This window comes from Mytilus edulis, chromosome 1, assembly GCF_963676685.1.
Source record: "Mytilus edulis chromosome 1, xbMytEdul2.2, whole genome shotgun sequence".
NCBI classification, from domain to species: Eukaryota; Metazoa; Mollusca; class Bivalvia; order Mytilida; family Mytilidae; genus Mytilus; species Mytilus edulis.
The window spans coordinates 67,526,033-67,547,514 of record NC_092344.1 but is presented as its reverse complement, the minus strand read 5'-3'; the positions used below and the strand labels follow the sequence as shown (position 1 = coordinate 67,547,514).

The 21,482-nt window shown below is 31.1% G+C and overlaps 1 protein-coding gene across 1 annotated transcript in view; it reads right to left on the bottom strand.

The window, feature by feature from the left end:
- Positions 1-2,284: 2,284 nt before the first annotated feature.
- The window catches only part of LOC139487703 (origin recognition complex subunit 5-like), a 31,057-nt gene continuing 11,859 nt past the window's right edge, over positions 2,285-21,482 (bottom strand). The window contains exons 8-15 of the mRNA XM_071272695.1: positions 20,581-20,629; positions 20,133-20,223; positions 10,550-10,608; positions 8,940-9,052; positions 8,376-8,426; positions 5,151-5,261; positions 4,797-4,909; positions 2,285-2,579 (exon numbers count right to left, since the gene is read on the bottom strand). Of these exons, the coding sequence (XP_071128796.1) occupies positions 2,534-2,579; positions 4,797-4,909; positions 5,151-5,261; positions 8,376-8,426; positions 8,940-9,052; positions 10,550-10,608; positions 20,133-20,223; positions 20,581-20,629 (633 nt within the window). The 3' untranslated portion in view covers positions 2,285-2,533. The remainder of the gene's footprint in view (positions 2,580-4,796; positions 4,910-5,150; positions 5,262-8,375; positions 8,427-8,939; positions 9,053-10,549; positions 10,609-20,132; positions 20,224-20,580; positions 20,630-21,482) is intronic.

Here is a 21,482-nt window from a genome sequence, read left to right as displayed (position 1 = left end):
TTACTTTGTCAGCAGATAGGAGTGTTGTCTTCTTTACTTGGTTCTTTTGTAATCAAAGTAGCGACGTCATTGTATTTGTTCCTTGTTCATATCTTGCATTTAGTTTTTTCCACCACAATTTGCAGGAACTTTTGAGCATACATTTGCTCCAACCCAAGCAACATCTGTGCCTGTGACATACTTGTTTTTTTGTGAAATAATGAGGTTAAACAGTTGAATAAAATATCACTTAGGCACTGGAAAAACTGTTCACTTAAGATTAACATAGTAGTAGACGATCAGGAATGAAAACTGTTCACTTAATCTTTCAAGGAATAAAACAATAAAATAATAATAATTTGTCTATATTTAATTTTTTTTATCAAAGGATCTTAAATTATTGATAATCCCTGAACTTATATTAGGGAACTTGTAGAATTATTAAAATGTTCAGTGATTATGTAAAAATCACTGGTTATTTTCAGGAATATATATAATCACGAATGATTTTAGTGATTCTATATAATCCCTGATATATCTGGGATTCTACATAATCCATGATTATACAAATTCACCATAATAGATACATCTTGTCATGCTAATCGTTTTTTTGCATTTTACATTTCTAATTCAGTTCCCATAGTTTTTGAAACAATGGTTATGCAATGTCAAACAAAGTGAAAAATAACATTTCAGGGGCAATAAATCCAAAAGGGGTGGACTTATGTTTCTAAAATTTTCAGGATAGATAGAACTTGTTGTGCTGACCATCTTTACTATGTCAGTTTTCTTTCATTGTAATATTTGTTTTAGATATTAGCCAAAACTTAAGCTTGACTCCTATCTTCTATTGCAGTCATATTGGTTGATCAACATGGACAAAACCCACATTTAAGTTGACATCCTATAGATGAAGTAGACAAAATTTTCAAATCCAGAGCACTTTCAGGAGGGAAGACCATGGATGACAGACACAAAATGATTAAAAAAACTCACATGGCTCTTTGACCAGGTAAGCAAACAAATAAATGGAAAACATCTACTCCATGTAGGTTCTGAAGAATATAACTATTTTTTTCATTCACAGCTAGCTGAAGATACAGGTGAATTTCAGGGTTAAAAAAGAAACAAATCTATTTGTACTTTTTTTTCTCTGCTCTGGTCTAAAAGCTATAAATAGCTTGATAAATGTAGTATAAATCTGGAATTTCAGGGTTAAAAAAGAAACAAATCTACTTGTACTTTTTTTTTCTCTGGTCTAAAAGCAATAAATGGCAGCGACTTTTTGAATTGTTTTACATACCAAAACAGTTTATAGCATTGTCAAAGGCTGTACAGTGACCTATAACTGTTAACATCTTTGACCTTTGGTCTATGGATAGTTGTTCCATTAGCTATCATACCCCATCTCCTAATTTCACTTTTCGATTATTTAAAACACAAAAAAATACTTCTAAGAGTACTTTATAGCTTGAGAGTGATGACTTGTTGTCTCGTTGAGGTATATTTAAGAAATAATTCATGGGGGCTTGAATATATCGTGATTTTACCACGGGTTGGCCCTTTATGACAAATATTTTACCCCTGAGCGATAGCGAGGGGTAAAATATCGGCATAAAGGGACAACCCGTGGTAAAATCTAGATATATTCAAGCCCCCATGAATTATTTCGATTCTGATAGGACACATATGGCAATTCTTTTGGATCGAAGCGCTCTAGGTGTAGGCAAATATTTGCCGTTCCCATAAATAAACGCACTAAATAAACTAGCGTAAAAGAACGGAGCAAACTGCATTAGTGACATGCTTAAACTATTTAAAATAATGTATTTAGACAGTTTTGGATGAATTTGAATGATAATTTATTTATATGTCTTATATGATGTACAATAAAGGGCTTTTGCCACATTTTAGCATCATTTGTGTATGTTTCCTTGTGATGATTTTCGGATTCACAAGCGTGTATTTTCCCGTAAAATGCTTACATTCTAACTTCATTGTTCTATGACGTCGGGTATCTCATTCATAAAAAAGCATATGACGTGGGAGTACAATCGGAACAGCACTGGCAATATATTCATATTTTACCACGGGTGTGTACTCAAAGCGTTTGAAGGACGTCATGTTAGAATAATATCTATTAAGCACACAGCCTGTAAATATGAAACATTTTACCATGAAACTACGTCAAAGTATTTGTCATGTAGATCATTAACTATCATACAAAACTCAATTTTACCTATAATAAAATCAGCAGTATTGCATGACCAATATTTCTTTTTTACTCATTAAAACTTTAAAACTATAATGCATAAATTTTTAATTTATTTCACAGATTCACAATATGTCTCCATGCACATTCAATATGCAACTGTAATGTTCACTAGTAAAACAAAAGCTTTTCTTCAAACTCTGCTTTCTCAGAAAACCATGAAATAAATACTGTTTAAATCCTGATGAATTAAATTCTCATAACTGGCAATATCACGTAATTGATTTGAGTGCATAATAATTCTGCAGATTTGTTCTCTCAGTTTCTACTTAACAGACATCTTCATACAAAGTCAAACAAGTACCTCATTACCTCAAAGTTCACTGTCCTGTAAAAGAAATATTTGAAACTACTCAATTTGATCATTTTAATTACTGGCATTTTGATGATAAATCTACATGTAAATAAGATATACCAATTTTGGTGAAAAGCTGTTTTAAGTATAAATATGTAAGACAAAATTAAAACATAGACATTTAGATATTTTTACATTCCCTTTTCATGAAAAAATATTTTCCAAACTACGAATATTTTTTTATTGAGCTGATCACATATTCTGTCCAGTAGACACTCTCATATTAATTTAAAGAGAACTGACTTAAAAAAAAAAAAAGAAAAAGAAAAAAAGTGCCATCCAAAGTACAAGAATTAAATATGATAATTTTAAAAATAACACTTCTGAAAAAAAATGGTTCCCCATAACAGATTTCTTTTTTAATATTCTAACTTATCCAAGGTTCAGATGAGAGGAAACAATTAATTCAAAACCAACCTTCAAAAATTTGGAAGGGGCTAGCACGGCGTTAACAAATTGATGCAAAAGGACTGGCAAACTTCCATTGTTAGATGTTGGAATTTTTTTATGTTAACATTGGATATTTTCAAAAGTTTATCTTGGTCTTGTTATCTGAATTCAATGTAACAATTGATTTGCCCATCATAAAACTACTGATTTTTTGTTGTTGCCATATTACTCCTATTATTACCTTTCTTGACAAATGTCAGATTTAATTCAGGTTATGACATTGTACATGGTACTGAAGAGGGGGAAATTATTTCCCTAGACTGCAACTTAATTAGGGTAATTAAAGAAACTCATATTTCCTCTTCTAATTGTGTCAAGTATATACTTAATATCTGATGTAATTGGCAATCCTTTTAAGTGTTTAATAAAGTTAAATCATCACGATACACTTCAAACTCAAGAGATATTTCATTAGCTAATCTTAAGACATCAACAAATATTACAGCCATGTGATGTTTCAAAATGATTTTCAAAGTGGATTATTATTTTTTGTGCAAATTGATTTTTTTTAAATATTTTATATCACATGAAATTAATCGAACATGGGACGCAAATTGTAGAATTCAAATCTACTGTACACATTTTTTTAATCCATATTTTCCTTATCTATATAATTTCATAATATCATTGAGGTAACTAATATTGAACAATAGAAATTTTATTAAGTGGGACATTAAGGGAACAAAGTAAGCACACTGAACTAATATTTACATGTGAAAAGGGGAAATTATTTTGCAATTCAAAGGTGTTTTTAAGATAATATTTGGTAATTGCTTTCATTACGAAAATAATATTCAAGTATTTCTAAATTTTTCATGTTCAACTTTATTAAACAATCTCAATAAAATACAAATCTTTTGTCTAGGTTTAGCAGACAAGAATCTAATAACAGTCAATTCTACTTTCTGTGCTGCTAATTATTTAGTCAACTAATTAAATACTGTCCACAAATTTATTTACCAATACATGTACAAGGTGTGAATCATGATAACAAAAGTCAAGGGTCCCAGAAAAGAAAGGTTTTCCTAATAGAAAGAGAAACGTAAATTGTCCAATCTTTGTAAGCAGAACATAGACACATTATCTGTATTTTATTCCGATTGGATTGATAAACATGTCATTTTCATCCACTTTAATGATTTCAGGAAGTTCGCTTTTCATTTTCAAAATAATTAACTTTTCAAAACACTAGTTTATATTGATAGGGGATTAATAAAGAAATCAGGAGAGAAAAAAAAAATGTATAGGTCAATGTTCTTGTTTTCGAGATATTAACCAATGAAATTTTGGCGGGAAAATATTCTCTCTTGACTCTTCATAGCTTTATCATTGACAAGTTAAAGTTCTCATAAACTATTAAAAAAAAAAATTTGATAAGGCTTTTACAGAAAGCTTATCATTATACATGTAAACGATTTATAAAAAGAAAATTGGGGGTCAATGGGCAAATATTTTTAAGGCATTCAAAACCAGAGGATTCCTAAAAATCTGACAAAAAATCCAAAATATGACAAGCGAGCGTCCTTAAACAAGGGTTGAAAAACAAATAATTTTTAACAAACAAGAGGTCAGTGAGAAATTAAATTTGGATTACCCCCTTTTACTTATAGTTTTTTCTATATATCATGCTAATTATCAATGCAGCAAAAACAACATTATAAAATGATCATAGATGTTTTTCCAAGTCTATATCATGATAAATTTGAAATAAAAGAACACAAAATAAACAAATGAACTTACCTTGAAACAGATTTTATAAAGTCTAAGGAGACAAGACATTTATATTTAGGTGAATCAATCTGGTCGTCACTGGCAACATGTCCTAATAAATTCAAACTTACTAAAGATGATATCTGTAAAAGAAGATCATTTATTCATAATACCATTCAAAATCATACAGCTCATCCATTATCTAAATGAGAAACATTAATTAAAGAACCTTAAATAAGCAAGATGACATACCCATTAACTATGACCTTGAACTTGGACCTTGTGACATTAAAATCAATAGGGACCACCATCTTATTATATGTGACTAAATATTTAAGTTAGGTTGAAATGGCATATGCAGGAAATGATTAAATTAGTACAAACCTGCATAAATATATTAGCTGTAGGAGCTACTCTGCCTTCTACAACAGCATAAAATATAGCCATCATTCTGTCTAGGGCAAATGGTTTGGGTCCAAGCATATGATTACTGGCCTGAAAAAAATATTTAAATTTATTATGTACAAGAAATGAGCTAATAAATTAACAACAAACCAAGTTATCTAAATTTTTTATAGTAACCATTGTTAAACCTAAGAGGGCAGCTGGTACAAATGAAACTGATGTACTCTTATGTATGGTACTTTCAGACTTGTTTGACTTGGTCCATTTTAAAAGTGCCAGTTCAGACAAAAATTGCCATTCTCAAATCTATCCAGGATAATAACTTCTGACCAACAAAAGTGAAATCAACAGCTAAATGAAATAAAATCTTGTTCTTTTTTTTAATAAAAAATGATTAAAAAAAATTAAATAGGAGCTGTATATTTTTTTTTTTTAAATTCTTCAATAAGAAATCTAAACATTTTATTATTATTTTTTTGAAAATTGAAGACAATTGAAAAAAATGATAAAAAAAAATAAATTAAATTTGCCAATGAAAAACATCATATAGTCTGTGTCTTTCTAGCTATTGCTGCTGTCAGAGTAAAAGTGTAAAAAAAAAATTTAAATGTAAATTGTTTCATAATTTTGAATAAGCTATTTACTTGTTAATCTTAAAATAAGCTTATGTCAAATTCCATACAATTGTATGAAGTTACTAAAAAGTTGTTTATGTCAAAATATAACTTGAACCCAAGACTGTATCTAAATGTTAACTACAAAATAAATAAGACCTTAACATGTTTAATCAGTTAAATACAGAAAAATTATGAAAATATTGTTTTTTTCTTTTCCTATTTATGTCTTTAGGACATAAAAAATAAGAATGTGTCCATAGTACACGGATGCCCCATCCGCACTATCATTTTCCATGTTCAGTGGACCTTAAAAATGGAGGAAATCTCTTATTTGGCAATAAAATTAGAAAGATCATATCATAAGGAACATGTGTATTAAGTTTCAAGTTGATTGGACTTCAAAGTCATCAAAAACTACCTTGACCAAAAACTTTAACCTGAAGCGGGACAGACGGATGAACAAATGAATGGACCAACGAATGAATGGACGTGCAGTCCAGAAAACATATTGCCAATAAAAGGGACATAAAAACTTCTGTCTAGTTTTTGTTAAATTACATGAAGGCTTGGCAAAGTTATCGATGTCCGGAACTTAAACCTTTCAATGCTTATTAATGTAAAAATTGTAAAATAACCAATCAGTAAAATATGGACATTTTAAAATATTTTCTTAATTTTTCTATGGATAGTGTTTGATCATAAACAATCTTATGTCCAAGATTGATACAATTTCATAAAGGTTTGACAAAGCAATTAATGTTTAAAATAAACTTTAATGATGATGCCACTGACACCAATGCAATTAAGAATCAATATGTCTTCTATGACAAAATATTGCAGGCTCCACAAAAAAACTGACAATGTTTTAGGTCTAAACTGTAAATTTTTGACACTGGTTGTTGATAAGGGAACAAAGACAATTGACATATTCTAATTGCAATTTATCAATTTTACTTTACACTTTTTATCACCTGCTGAAAGTAGTCAGAAAACAATTCACACCTGTAATTAACACCTGAAGTAGTATATTGGTATAAAAAGAGATCAGAAATTGTATCTTCATAAATCATCCAGTTTCCACTGAATTGTAAGTACTAAGTAAAATTTATAGTTGAATTTTAAGGCAAAAAATTCAAGACAAATATCTGGATTTTTTTGTTCCTACAAATTTACCTTTTTCTAAATCAACATTAAGATTCAAAACAAAATAAAAATTCCATATTTTTTGTGTTTTCTTAATGTTCCCCTTTATTCTTAAATCTATTGCATTGGTTGTTTTTTTAATTTGGTTAATTTAAATAAGAAAAAAAATAGTGAATCAACTTCAGGATTCTAAAACATGTTGTTGGTATATATGTGTTAGTTTAAATAACAGCAATTTCAATATAATAAAAACTTTTCATATTTTATAAATAGAATGTGTTACTAGAGAAATTTAATATTTCCAATTTTAAATTTGCTTTTTGTTTTACAGTTTATGATATTATTTTTTATCTCAAGTATTGATGTGTTTCAATGATATTTTTTCTACTATTTTACGACTATAATATTTGCTTCTAACTTCCAATTTTATCTATATTGTTTTCACACCTTTAAAGATGAAACATTTACTTGACCTTTAAAATAAGTCATTGATTTTCACATATTTTGGAAACAAAATGTTACATTATCATTGTTTTTGTCAAATTTCTCAGTTTTCTTTTCTTACTTTTAAAAGGTTTTCTAGATAATGACCAAGATAAATTAAGATATTTCTAACAGTTTCTTGAACAAAAGCAAAAATACACAGTGACAAAATATCTTGCTTTTCAAAGAAAATATTGACTTGACATTTGGAAATTAATATTCTTTGACACGTCACAATTAAGCTAGGAAATTTTTCATTTAATTTCTTTTGTTGAAAGCATATGCTAATCTCCCTTGTTTAACAACTTTAACCTTTCAATTTTACAGATATTGCCTACCAAGTCAACACTATCTTCATGATGCTGAGGTTTTGTAAGATGGTCATTGTTGTCAGAATTTTCAATGACCATTTAACAGTACCCACTATCATGCTTGTAAATCACCAATAACCAGTGCCCAGTCTAAACATCTGAGTGACCAGTGTCCAGTACTGTGAAATGAACTGATAGAAACTGTGAATACCAACAACTGTGAATTTTGTTTACTGGTGTCTTTTAAATTTACTTTTGTAATTATAATGGGAAAATCTTCATTAAAGGGCAATTACTCCAATAAGGTGTGGACCTACAATTTCCGTCAATAAACTTATTTGTAGATCGTGTATTGCTAAACACTTTTGACGTTCAATGATTCTATTTATCATTTATATCTTTTTTTTTAACAAATTAAAGCAAAAGATTGGTAAAAAATCGTCAGCAAAGCGCAATAACTAATAAGGAGTCATCTGACAATTTTGGTTATCTTGACTTATATTTTTGTAAAGGTTAACAGACAACAAACGACATGGACGCCAAGTGACAAGAAAAGCTCACTTGGCCCTTTGCGCCAGGTGAGCTAAAAACTAGGTTTGATTATTCAACAAGAAATAAGCTGTCAAATTACACAAATTTAGTTTACATACCCTTTCATGTTTCTTTAGTAGTTTTGACTGCCTACTCGTTTTTCCTCCATGCTGAAATTACAAATATGAAAAAATATCTTAATAATGCTACTACCAATGTTAAGTTTATCTAGGCCAAATAGTTTTATTTTTTATCTAATGTGCATTTGTATATGTGGAGAGTTTTCTCATTGGCAACTTTACCTCATCTTATTTTTATATCAGCATTCTGCACAACAAATATTCAGACAGAAATTGAATTTTGTGTTTATCTTTTTCCATGCAAAAAATAAGATAAGAATCACTTATTAGTATCTTATAGAATGATTACCATTGCATATGTGGAGTGATATATTTTGATGGGTATCACTTTTTGTGGATTGTGAAAAACTTGTTTTTGAGGATATTTGATTTTGAGGATATTTGATTTTGTGATTTTGTGAAAGTTTACATACAACCTGATAGAAATTTCCAATTCAGAGAACATTCAAATTTGTGGTTCATCATTATTAATGAAACCCTTGAAAATTGGTATCCAATGAATAATAATGAATCCATAGTAATAAAGTCTTATAGACTGATTACCTTGGCAAAGAATCTCTTGTCAGTTTTAGCTGGGTTATATGATGCTAGATAAGCTGCAATCAGTAGAAACTTAGAATAGTATGGTAGCTCTACATGGGATCTGGATGACAGTCCTGAAGAAAACATAAATTTAAACAGAATTAACAAGAATAAACAGGCAACATTGAATCAAAATTAAATTTGTAAAAACATTTAATGAATGAACAAGAATGTGTCCAAAGTACATTGTTGCCCAACTCACACTATCATTTTCCATGTTCTGTGGACAGTGAAATTTGGGAAAAAATCACTTATTTGGCATTAAAATTAGAAAGATCATATGATAGGGAACATGTGAACTAAGTTTCAAGTTGTTCAGACTTCAACTTCATCATAAACTACCTTGACCAAAAACTTTAACTTGAAGCAGGACAGACGGACGAACAAACAAACAGACGAACAAACGGACAGACAAACAAACCGACAGACAAACAAACAGAAGAACAAACGGAAAGACAAACAAACGGGTGCATGGACAAATGAACAGACGCACAGACCAGAAAACATAATGTCCCTCTACTATCATAGGTGGGGCATAAAAATCTTATCTGGTCAACCTTTTACAACACTGGTTATTGATTACACCTTGGGTATAGGGATACTGTAAATTAGATAAAGTTTAGTTGACCAATTAAATTCATGAATGCTTAAACTGAACTAGATGTGTCAAAGCGACATGAATGGACTCGTCTCAAAAAGTTGTATAACTGTAATTTTCAACAATTTTCAAAGTTGTAAACCCTTAATTTTGGCAAAAAAACTTAAACTTGATCTGTAACTCATCAAGAGTAACTCACACACCAAAAATCAGCCCAATATCTGAAAGCGTTTAGAAAAAAAGTCTGTATAACTGTGATTTTCAACAATTTATCAAAGTCCATAGCCCATAATTTCGACAAAAAATTAGCCAAGCTGAACAAAACTTAAACTTGATCTGTAACTCATCTTGGTTAACTCACAGGCCAACAATCATCCCAATATCTGAAAGAGTTTAGAAAAAAAGTCTGTATAACTGTGATTTTCAACAATTTTATAATTTCCAAAGCCCGTAATTTCAGCAAAAATTAGCTGGAGCGAAACGAAAAAACTTGATCTGAAACTCATCATGGTTAACTCACATAACAAAAATCAGCCCAACATCTGAAGGCGTTTAGAAAAAAACTCTGTATAATGGTTTGTTGCGGAATGACGGAATTACGGAATTTCGGACAAGGGTAAAACTATAGGCAATACAACTTCGTTGCAGGACCATAAAAATTCATTCCTTAAATGAAACTATTCTACCATTACTTTTTCAACGACTGAATGCATAGACAATGAAAAATCTTCAATCAATCATTCAGAATTTCCAGGGATTTACTTTTTACTAATTTCACGATTAAATTGAGCTAATTGCTGTTGGTCACCTTTTCTAAAGCTAAGGGCACTTATCAAAATCCTGGATTTTTGAAGACTTTTTAACTCTCTCTCGAGTAGGAGAGATTGATTATGGAGAGTGACTAAATTATTTATGTTAATGCATGCTCTGATAAAATTGTTTCTATTCCACATATTATATCACTAAGTATTACCTTGTAAAGCAGGGGGATGTCCAGCTTCTATTGACTGCTGCATTTTCTCCCATTGTGAACTGTAAAACATACCATATTTCAAATACATAAATAGTAAATAAATTTGTACAGACATTTTGGAGAAGAGTAGGAAGAACTGGACAAATTCAGCAATTGGTGTTTCTAAAAAAAAACTGGAAGCATGTATGCTAATCTAACTCATTTGCACTGATAATCAATCTCTGTATCTAAATTGTAAAATTTTGTCCTACTGAGGCCATTTGCATTATAATATGCAATTCTGAAAGTAAGCACTCACCCACAGATTACAATTAAATTGACCAAGTTATTCTAGTAGAAAAGTTTTGATATGAGTGCTGTCATCAAATATTTTCGTAACAAAAATAGAGTTATCCTTCTTGGTGCACTTAATAATATTATTCTGATGGTTAATTTTATTGTCTGCCTTGATATAAAGAGAAACAAGAAGGTGTCCCCAGTAAACAGATGCCCCATCTGCACTATCATTTTCTATGTTCTTTTTTTTATTTTTTGTTGATCTTTTTGGTGTTCAAGCTACAGTGCATACATACATACATACATTTTTACAATATATAAGTGATTGACATATGGCATAGTCATACTATTGATATTTTACGAATAAGACATAGTAAAAACAAATACAAGTAAATGATGTGAATAATCGGTATATGATACAAGTAAAAGATACTTTGGAATACATTAAATATACATGATCATATCGAGAATAAAATTTAATTAATAACTTCCATAAATTCCCCCCATCTGTCGACAAATGACTCGTGCTTGTCTTTAGAAAGATATAAATATTCTAATATCTCCAGACGTCTTTTCAAAAATTTGAGAAAAGCTTGCACAGATATAAACAATCTGTCTAATTGTGTGTACTTTACATAATGAATGTAATATTTTGCCTGTAAAATACAATAGTTTAACACTAAGTTATCAGAATTCAATATACCAAAAATGACACTGTCTTTATTTAAAAATATTTTTACTCCAAAAACTAAATGCCACCAATTAGAAAATTCTCTCCAAAATCGTTTTATTTCTATACATTCAAAAAATTTATGCTCTATAGTTTCTATTTCTTTACAACTGGCACACTCATTAGTTAAAGAAAGTTTATATTTTTCAAGGAGATAATTATGTGAGACTATTCTGTGTAACACTTTATATTGAAAAGCTTGTAGTTTGCTTTCAATAGTACATTTAAAAGCTAGTGAATAAATATTGTTCCACTTTTCGTCACTAATTTCTATATTAAAACTTTCTTCCCACCTTTGTTGTGAAATAGGAGAAACACTTACCCGATCGATAAAAAGTGAATATACATCTTTAGTATATAATTTGCTAATAGGCATTTTTTTATTCTCATGCTCAAAAACGAATCCAAAAGAGTTGCTCTTAGGTGACATGTGTTTTTGTAATAACAAATCTTTCCAGTCACGTGGTATAGCAAGTTTAATAGAAAGAATGTCTACAAAAGTAACATTCAAATTATATTTTCTATGTTCAGTGGACCTTGAAAATGCGGGAAAATCTCTAATTTGGCATTAAAATTAGAAAGATCATATCATAGGGAACATGTGTACTAAGTTTCAAGTTGATTGGACTTCCAACTTCATCAAAAACTACCTTGACCAAAAACTTTAACCAAAACTTTAACCTGAAGCGGGACAGACAGACGAACCCACAAACGGACGGACGAACGGACGCACAGACCAGAAAACATAATGCCCATAAATGGGGCATAAAAACAAAACTAAACATAAATGTATATGCAGTTCCATGCATTTGAAGTAACTAGATTGTAGCAAATTAAAAGACTGAGGCCTAAATTAAAATATTGTTTGTTTATTCCTTTCCAAACCTATTTTTTGAAACAGGGTAGGTAGGTAGGTAAAATATTTTATTTTTCTTTCCCAAAAAATAACTTGGCTTGGTACATTTTTTGTCATGGGTAGGCAGCTAGGTATAATATTTTATTTTGTAGATACAAAATCTGCATGATATAATTTGTGTCTGTATTTGCTATTGTTTAAGTATGATTTTACTGATCTTTACTATTATCAAAATTAGGGGGGGGGAAAATATCAGTAGAATGTGATGTTTATTCATATGCACTACTATTTTGTTTTCAAATATGAAAATATAGGGCTGTGCAGCATATTTTCAACGTTTATATGCCTGGAACTTTTAAGAGTTTTAACTTGCACTAATATTCTGTACTATGTACATGTTCCTTGTACACTTAACTCAACCAAAAGGTTTATTAATATCATATATCTCCCTAGCATGATTTGTGAAACAGCTGTACAATGTGAAATGTATAGCATGTTTTATTTCGACATTCTACCAATTTTATCAAAATTTGAACTTAAATTATAAGAGATGATATTTGTGAAATAAAAAGAATATTTCACTAGAATATAAAGCCACTGCCCGGCAGTGCATTTCCCACTATCATCGTCATGCAACCAGTTAAAAGAGCTAAAACTAAGCATTTGTCTTATTTTACCTACAACTCTAGAGACGAGTGTGTAAATTTTCGTGTGTCCCGGTGTTATCAATAAAAATTAAAGCTAAAAGACTCAATTGTCACGTATTTTACATCACATTTATAAATGGTCTGTAAGGAAAACTTGGCGATTTTACTGCCAATTATTCTCCAATGTTACAGTAGGCGAGTGGCATTCAGACCTAAACAAGAATGTGTCCATAGTACAAGAATGCCCCACTCGCACTATTTTCTATGTTCAGTGGACCGTGAAATTGGGGTCAAAACTTTAATTTGGAATTAAAATTAGAAAGATCATATCATTGGGAACATGTGTACTAAGTTTCAAGTTGATGTAACTTTAACTTCATCAAAAACTACCTTGACCAAAAACTTTAACCTGAACTTCGCACTATCATTTTCTATATTCAGTGGACCATGAAATTGGGGTCAAAACTATAATTTGGCAGTAAAATTAGAAAGATAATATCATGGGGAACATGTGTACTAAGTTTCAAGTTGATTGGACTTCAACTTCTTCAAAAACTACCTTGACCAAAAATGGACGGACGAACGGAGGCACAGACCAGAAAACATAATGCCCCTCTACTATCGTAGGTGGGGCATAAAAATATTTTTAATGCACCTATCTAACACACAGCTATATTATATATCATTCGAAAGGAAAACATGTGTAGATTCCATTTTTCCCAGTCGTAAAAGTGAAATATGGTGCATTTTTTTTTAAATTGGGGTTAAAGGTCATTTATAAAAAATTGAAAGAATCTCACTTTTATAGTATTATTGTCTTACTTGAAGCAGCTGGTAATATAGTTAATTCAAATTTTACTTTACACGATACTATGGTAACGTCTCTCTGATTCTTAGTTGCATATCGTTCGTGCTTTGACCATAATTGACGTCATTTTGACGTTTTCCCCTCTGCTATAGGTAAAACGGTACTTTCTACAAAAACGATGTACAATAACAAATATTTGACCTTGCATGTGTTAATATTTACTACAATTGATGGTGTGCCATGCAAAATAAAAAAATATGATGAAATATTTGTAATTTGGACGAGTAAAAGGGAGAGAAAACAACGCAATAAAGAGAGTAAAAAGTAGATGTCTTTGTCACATCAAGTGACAATAGTCTCCTGTTTGTTAACAACCTTCAAACCGTGTCAAGATTGGAAATCACTATCGTACATGTTTAATACAACCACAAGCAAAGTTAAAGAGGATATATGAATCACATTTTAAGTCTGTCCGTCCGTCAGTCCCCACTTGTTTGCGGCCCATGTCAAATTAAATCAGGTAACTTATACATGTATACAGATATATATACATTTCTTCCAAAAACCAACGAATTCAAATATAAAATGCATTGCTTTGAACTATAGAACTGATGTTAAACACACTTAGTTCAGAGATGTATTATGGGATGGCACGTGGTTCTTCATAAATTAAATCAGTTCATTTTGACATTGACATTTGATGCGTCAAGTTTTCAAACATTGTTTTATTCGTGCTCGTCTGGTTTGTGTCCGGTCCATTTCTTTTGAACCGTTGAACCTTGGTTTTTCAAACTAAGTGTGCATATACATCATATAATAGGAGATGGTCATAAACTAAAATCAGGTCACTGTGATATGGATCCAGTCATAATGGAATCCTGTCCGCGACATATATAGCTACAAAACTTAGGTTTACCAAACTTCAGATACAGAAGTCTTAAGACAAGATTAATCGTAAGTGAACTGATCTATAATTCATGACTTACGACCAGCTTTAGTCATAAGATTTGTTGTGAAACTGACCCCAGATGCAAAATTAGAATGCTGTGATTTACCAACTAAAGTTAGGTCCCATGGTGACCTTTATTTTGACATTTGGGATCATAATAATATACTTTACAAACACTTTAATTTCTTAACATATTTTTTATAACGACTGCATTTATTTTCACCCACAATTGTGCAGTCAAAAGGTTTGCAGTTACCAGAATTCAAAACTTAGATATATATATATATTTATCAACTACTGTGAATTTGCGGGATATAGTTCGGCTAAATCTATAGATAGTTCTTTTTGTCATTCCAGAGGAGTGTCTATGAAAAATCTATTTCTTTAAAAGAAACGAAATAAATCTAATTGATTACAAATAATGCAATTTTCTACTTTATGATTTTTAACAATATAAGACAGTCGAAATTCATATTTTTAAACTGAGCCTGTGAAGCCTTTGTTTTACTTGATCAATTCCTGATACTTCGCTGTTACTGACATTATTATGTGTAACAAATGCTTACAATGATTTCAGTACATGCACAAGTTCCCTAATGCATATATTTTTTCCTTCACAAGAACAAATTTATCAAATACTGAAGAAACTCAAAGAATGAAGTATTTAGACCACTTTTGTTATCCGTACTCATACTTGGGTAACCTACTGCCGTATTTGTTTGCTATGACACCATGTCTTTGTTTGCCAGCTTTCAGAACATGTAGATTGAATGCTGATGCTCTTGGTGGTAGGCGTAACACGATGGCAATCTTTTTGGTTGAAAGTCTGATATTATGTAGCTTGCTCAAATTGTCTTGAGTAGACTTATACATACTTTTTTTTTGGTTTCAGACACTTTAAAGTTTTCTTGCGGCACCGATCTACGTGTCAATATGAATTTTGCTTAATTTGTGATAGACCAGCCATCTATTGATGATTTCGAAAGCGTTAAAAGAGAGTTTTCTTTGGAACAAAGATAGATGATGAGCTATTAGAACCTGTAAGAGCATGAACTGCTGGTAAAGGTACATATATTTAATAAAAGAAACTATACATATAAAAAAGAAGATGTGGTATAATTGCCAATGAGACAACTATCCACAAAAGACCAAAATGACACAGACATTAACAACTATAGGTCACCGTACGGCCTTCAACAATGAGCAAAGCCCATACCGCATAGTCAGCTATAAAAGGCCCCGATAAGACAATGTAAAACAATTCAAACGAAAAAACTAACGGCCTTATTTATGTTAAAAAAATGAACGAAAAACAAATATGTAACACATAAACAAATGACAACAATACATGCACAATAAACATGGTGCATCGCCAACCATAATTCCCACTGGTTATAGATGCTTGATTTTTCGATTGACAACATATTTGTTACGTTCGGAGGACGTGATTTTCAACAGACTGTCGGCATTCCAATGGGAACAAACTGTGCCCCTCTACTTGCTGACTTGTTTCTCTATTATTATGAGGCTGACTTCATGCAGGAACTTCTTAGGAAGAAAGATAAGAAGTTAGCAATATCCTTTAACTCTACTTTCCGCTATATAGATGATGTTCTTTCACTAAATAATTCAAAATTTGGTGACTATGTGGAACGCATCTATCCCATCGAGCTAGAGATAAAGGATACTACAGATACAGTTGTCGGCCTCATATCTTGACTTACATCTAGAAATTGACAATGAAGGTCGGTTGAAAACAAAACTTTACGACAAAAGAGATGATTTCAGCTTTCCAATTGTGAACTTTCCATTTCTAAGTAGCAATATTCCAGCAGCACCTGCATACGGGGTATATATCTCCCAATTGATACGATATTCCCGTGCTTGCATTTCCTATCATGATTTTCTTGATAGAGGGTTGCTGCTCACAAGGAAGCTATTAAACCAAGAGTCCAAATGGTGAAGTTGAAATCATCCCTTCGTAAATTTTACGGCGCCATCACGAGTTGGTTGACCATTATGGAATAACAGTTTCACAAATGATATCGGATATGTTCCTTACGTCGTAACTACAATCCCCTTCCCTTTCATGAATGTGACCTACCGAATAGACTATTTACCGGATTTGTTATCACATAAGCAACACAACGGGTGCCACATGTGGAGCAGGATCTGCTTACCCTTCCGGAGCACCTGAGATCACCTCTAGTTTTTTGGTGGGGTTCGTGTTATTTATTCTTTAGTTTTCTATGTTGTGTCATGTGTGCTGTTGTTTGCTTGTCTTTTTTCCTTTTTAGCCATGGCGTTGTCAGTTTGTTTTAGATTTATGAGTTTGACTGTCCCTTTGGTATCTTTCGTCCCTCTTTTATAGAACTCGTAAACAGCACACAGTTGTTCCATGTCTAGAATACAACGAATTGTCGGGTCATCGTTGACCCTCTGACATTACTCCTCTTAAATTGTTAATCCATATTTAGAATAAGAAGCCTGATGATATCATATTATAAGCCCGGTACCTTTGATAAGTATGATTAAAAGGACACTATGATCTCTGTATACCAGTTCCTAAATGCTTTGAGGCAGACTGGCAACTACAGCTTATTGTATGGCTTAAAACAAGAAGCAATAGCCAACACTGTATAATAAGCTATAAAGGTTCTAAAACAATTTTAATTAGATACCCAAAAGCTTGATTCATGCTCAAAATTACAAACAAAAGCAAAAATCCTAAAAAGCAACTAACGACAACCATAATGAATAACAAATCAATTTGAAAGATATCAGGCATAATTATGATCGATTGTTTACGTTAGTCACGCGTTTCGTCTACATAAGACTCATCGGTGACGCTAGAACCAAGTAAAACTTCGAAGAATATTTAAAAACACATAATCCAATTAAAATACGGCTTAGTTCATATATACGCCTGAGGTAGAACATTTATTGTATTTCAAATACCTACGAAGAATTCAAAATTTGTCAACTGAATAAATAGATATCCCCATATATTAAAGTATTTATAGCATGTCAACATACAGGCTCTTGAGGTGGCTCTAGCACATACACTATGCTTCATCTAAAATACTGACCAAATTTGCACCATCAATAAGTCTACCGTATGCGATGGTTAAAACGGTAGGAAATTTAAAAGGTGGACATATCTCAAGTTCAAGTTCATGGGGAACTATCAGATTTGACACATTTTTGCGTACTTTTAGTTGCAAAACTAAAATGTGCATTGATCCAATTGAGAAAGAAGTATTTTTCAATAGTTATTTATAAATAAAGGCAACAGTAATATACCGATGTTCAAAACTCGTAAATTTATGGACAAAAAACAAAGAAGTATTTTTCAATAGTTATTCATAATATCTGCCTTTTGTAAGTGCAAATTAACCAAGAACAATAAGATATTGGTTTCCTACCAAGAAAAAACGTTGACATCTCACCTTCTATGGTCCTTTTAATATTTTTTTTATACTTTGCAGAATATTGGTACCAAAAAAACCCGGCCATGTCCACTTATTTTTGTCCATCTGATGAGTTAAGCCTTTTTCAACTGATTTTATAGTTCGTTCTTATGTTGTACTGTTATACCACTGTCCCAGGTTAGGGGGAGGGTTGGGATCCCGCTTACATGTTTAACCCCACCACATTTTTTATGTATGTGCCTGTCCATAGTCAGGAGCCTGTAATTCAGTGGTTGTCGTTTGTTTATGTGTTACATATTTGTTTTTCTTTCATTTTTTTATATAAATAAGGTCGTTAGTTTTCTCGTTTGAATTGTTTTACATTGTCTTATCAGGGCCTTTTATAGCTGACTATGCAGTATGGGCTTTGCTCATTGTTGAAGGCCGTACGGTGACCTATAGTTGTTAATGTCTGTCATTGTGGTCTCTTGTGGACAGTTGTCTCATTAGCAATCATTCCACATCTTCTTTTTTATAATTGAGAAAGAAGTATTTTTCAATAGTTATTCATAATATCTGCCTTTTGTAAGTGCAAATTGACTAAGAACAATAAGATATTGGTTTTCTACCAAGAAAAAACGTTCACATCTCAGCTTCTATGGTCCTTTTAACATATTTTTTTATACTTTGCGTAATATTGGTACCAAAAAAATGCCTTCAAGGTTATTCATACTCTTTTTCGAAGCGTTTACGGTCGTTAAATTGAGGGAAATTAACAAAAAAAGCATTTTCGAAAATTTGATTGAAAAGGGGGAGTGTTTAAAAGTGTATAAAATCCAGAATAATACAGTGATAACGATATGTATTAAACAAGTAATGAGCTTTTGAATAATACAAACATCATTAATTCGGGTTTCAAGCCGAAAATATCTATGAAATGAAGAAAAATATGAAAATTATCACCATTTTTATAAAAAATTCCAAAAATCTTACAAAAAGCTTTTTTTTCCCTAAAAATTACTTCTTTTATTTTTGAAAAGTATTTTTTTATACATTGACATGTTAAACGTACATAATTTTTGCATTGTGACAACAGAAAATAAAGCTACATGTTAATTTTTCACGCTTCAACACCGTTGGTCATTTTTCAATTTTGAATTATTTCTAGATTTTAATTTAATTTTTACAAAAATTGCACCGTACGATTTTTTACGACCGACCAAAAACGGAAGTTCAGATATTATACTATAACATATAAAAAATTCAGCTGTGTGTTAGGTGGGTGCATTAAAGTCACTAACTAAGCGTCTTTTCTGAAAATGTCACTCGCCTACAGGACTTTGGTTCATGTCAGATATGAATAAAATGTCAAAGCTGGTCGAAGGCATTAACATAATCATTCTGATCTACGGATCACAAAAGGCCATTCCTACATTGAATGCAACGTCTGTTAGCAAAATATTTTGTACACATGTTGATAATTTTGTATTGGACGAACTTTTTTAAATGAACCCTGCTCTTCAAGTATAGAGACAGGGCCATGTTCATCATAGCATAATTTCAAAACTTTCAACATCGATTTCAATCAAATGCTTTGAATCTCTAAATGCAAGTGTTCATACCAAATGCTCACATGATACCAAACAGACTTAACCTTATACAGGGCAGATAAAACCTAAGGATTCTGGTAAAAAAGTTTTGAGCGGGAAATACAAATTTTAGATTTTCAGTAGGAACGAAAAAAAAATAAAAAAATAAAATATTGATGGTAAATACAAATAAAAGATTTTCAGTCGGAATGAATTTATAGGGTCGGTTGGTAAAGGGCAAACAAGCATTATTTTAATTTAAGCCTGAGCTATATAAGTTCTTCCTATGTAGGTAAATGTGCAAAACATATCACATACCTCGATACTTCTCTAAGGTAAACAGTCTGTAATGCCTTTTTAAGATGAGGTTCAATATTCTTCCACAATTTTCTAGTATCTTCAGCAGTTGCTGTAAAAAATAATTCTTCAAATAAAAACAATCAGCTTTTCCTCTACCACACAGTCCATTACACATTAAGGAATCTCCTACTAAATAATGTTAAGTCTGGTAGCAAGTTCTCCTTTTCAAGTCAAAATGATAAAAACAATTTCAAGATGTATGAAATTTCACTTTCCTGTTTCCATGAAATTTCCAAAACTAACATAACTGATTATTGCCACTATAATAAAATCAGATTATCTCCCCTGAACTAATTGCATTATATCCCTCGTCAAAATCAATCTGTCTATAGTTCTGCTGTATTAACATATAATAATATTTCATTTTAAGTCCAGCTTTAAACTAAAAATAGTCAAAAGTACAAACCTTCACCTGTCTTTACTGGCTCTGCATACCTTTGAAAATTCAACTTAGCCTAAATAAATAATAGATGAGAAAGTTATATAAAAGATCTCTATAAATAAAAACATGACAGAATTATATGACACTGACCTTTAAACTTTTTTTTCATAACTTAAAAGTTATTTTTAAGAGAAAAATTGGATTTTTTTTAATGATAGGGAAACATGCATCTTCTAAACAAATCAAGAGCGCAATGAATGTGACAACACATCACACAGTAAAGCATGCTCACTTCAACTTCATACTTAATTTCAGGGATCTGATTTGTATTTCCTGGGAAAATGCTATGAAATTATATACATGGTCATCTAATCACTTTGTATAATAATATAGAAGTACTCAGCAAACAGAAGTTGATGAGTGATGAATGTCAAAAGACATCACATGTAAATCATGCTAACAAGAAGCCTGCTTTCAAATTTAAAGGGGTCTGGATAAGTAGGTTTTTTTTTTTTTTTGGTAATTTGTTTATTTTTGACAATAAGACAGAAAACAATCAAGCAGGATTAAAAACATGTACAGTTCTAAAAATGGTCTCAAAGATATTATCATATTACTTCAATTCTAAATAGAAAGTCATAAAACAAAATATAACTATAATTTCCGTACCAGTTATGAAATATTTTAAAGTCTGGATAAGAAGTTTCTGAATGATAAAGGTGACAAAATTTCATAGTCATAATGTGTGAGAATATCCATGTACTAGTATTCTGTAAACAGGAAGAAAACACATCACATGCTCACAAATTTAAGGAAACTCAGACTTGTGTTTGAGAAGAATGTGACAAAAATCTTGTTTTCTTGGTACAAAAAAAAATACTATATATTCATTTATAGAAGTGAGATAATATGAATTATCTCCACTT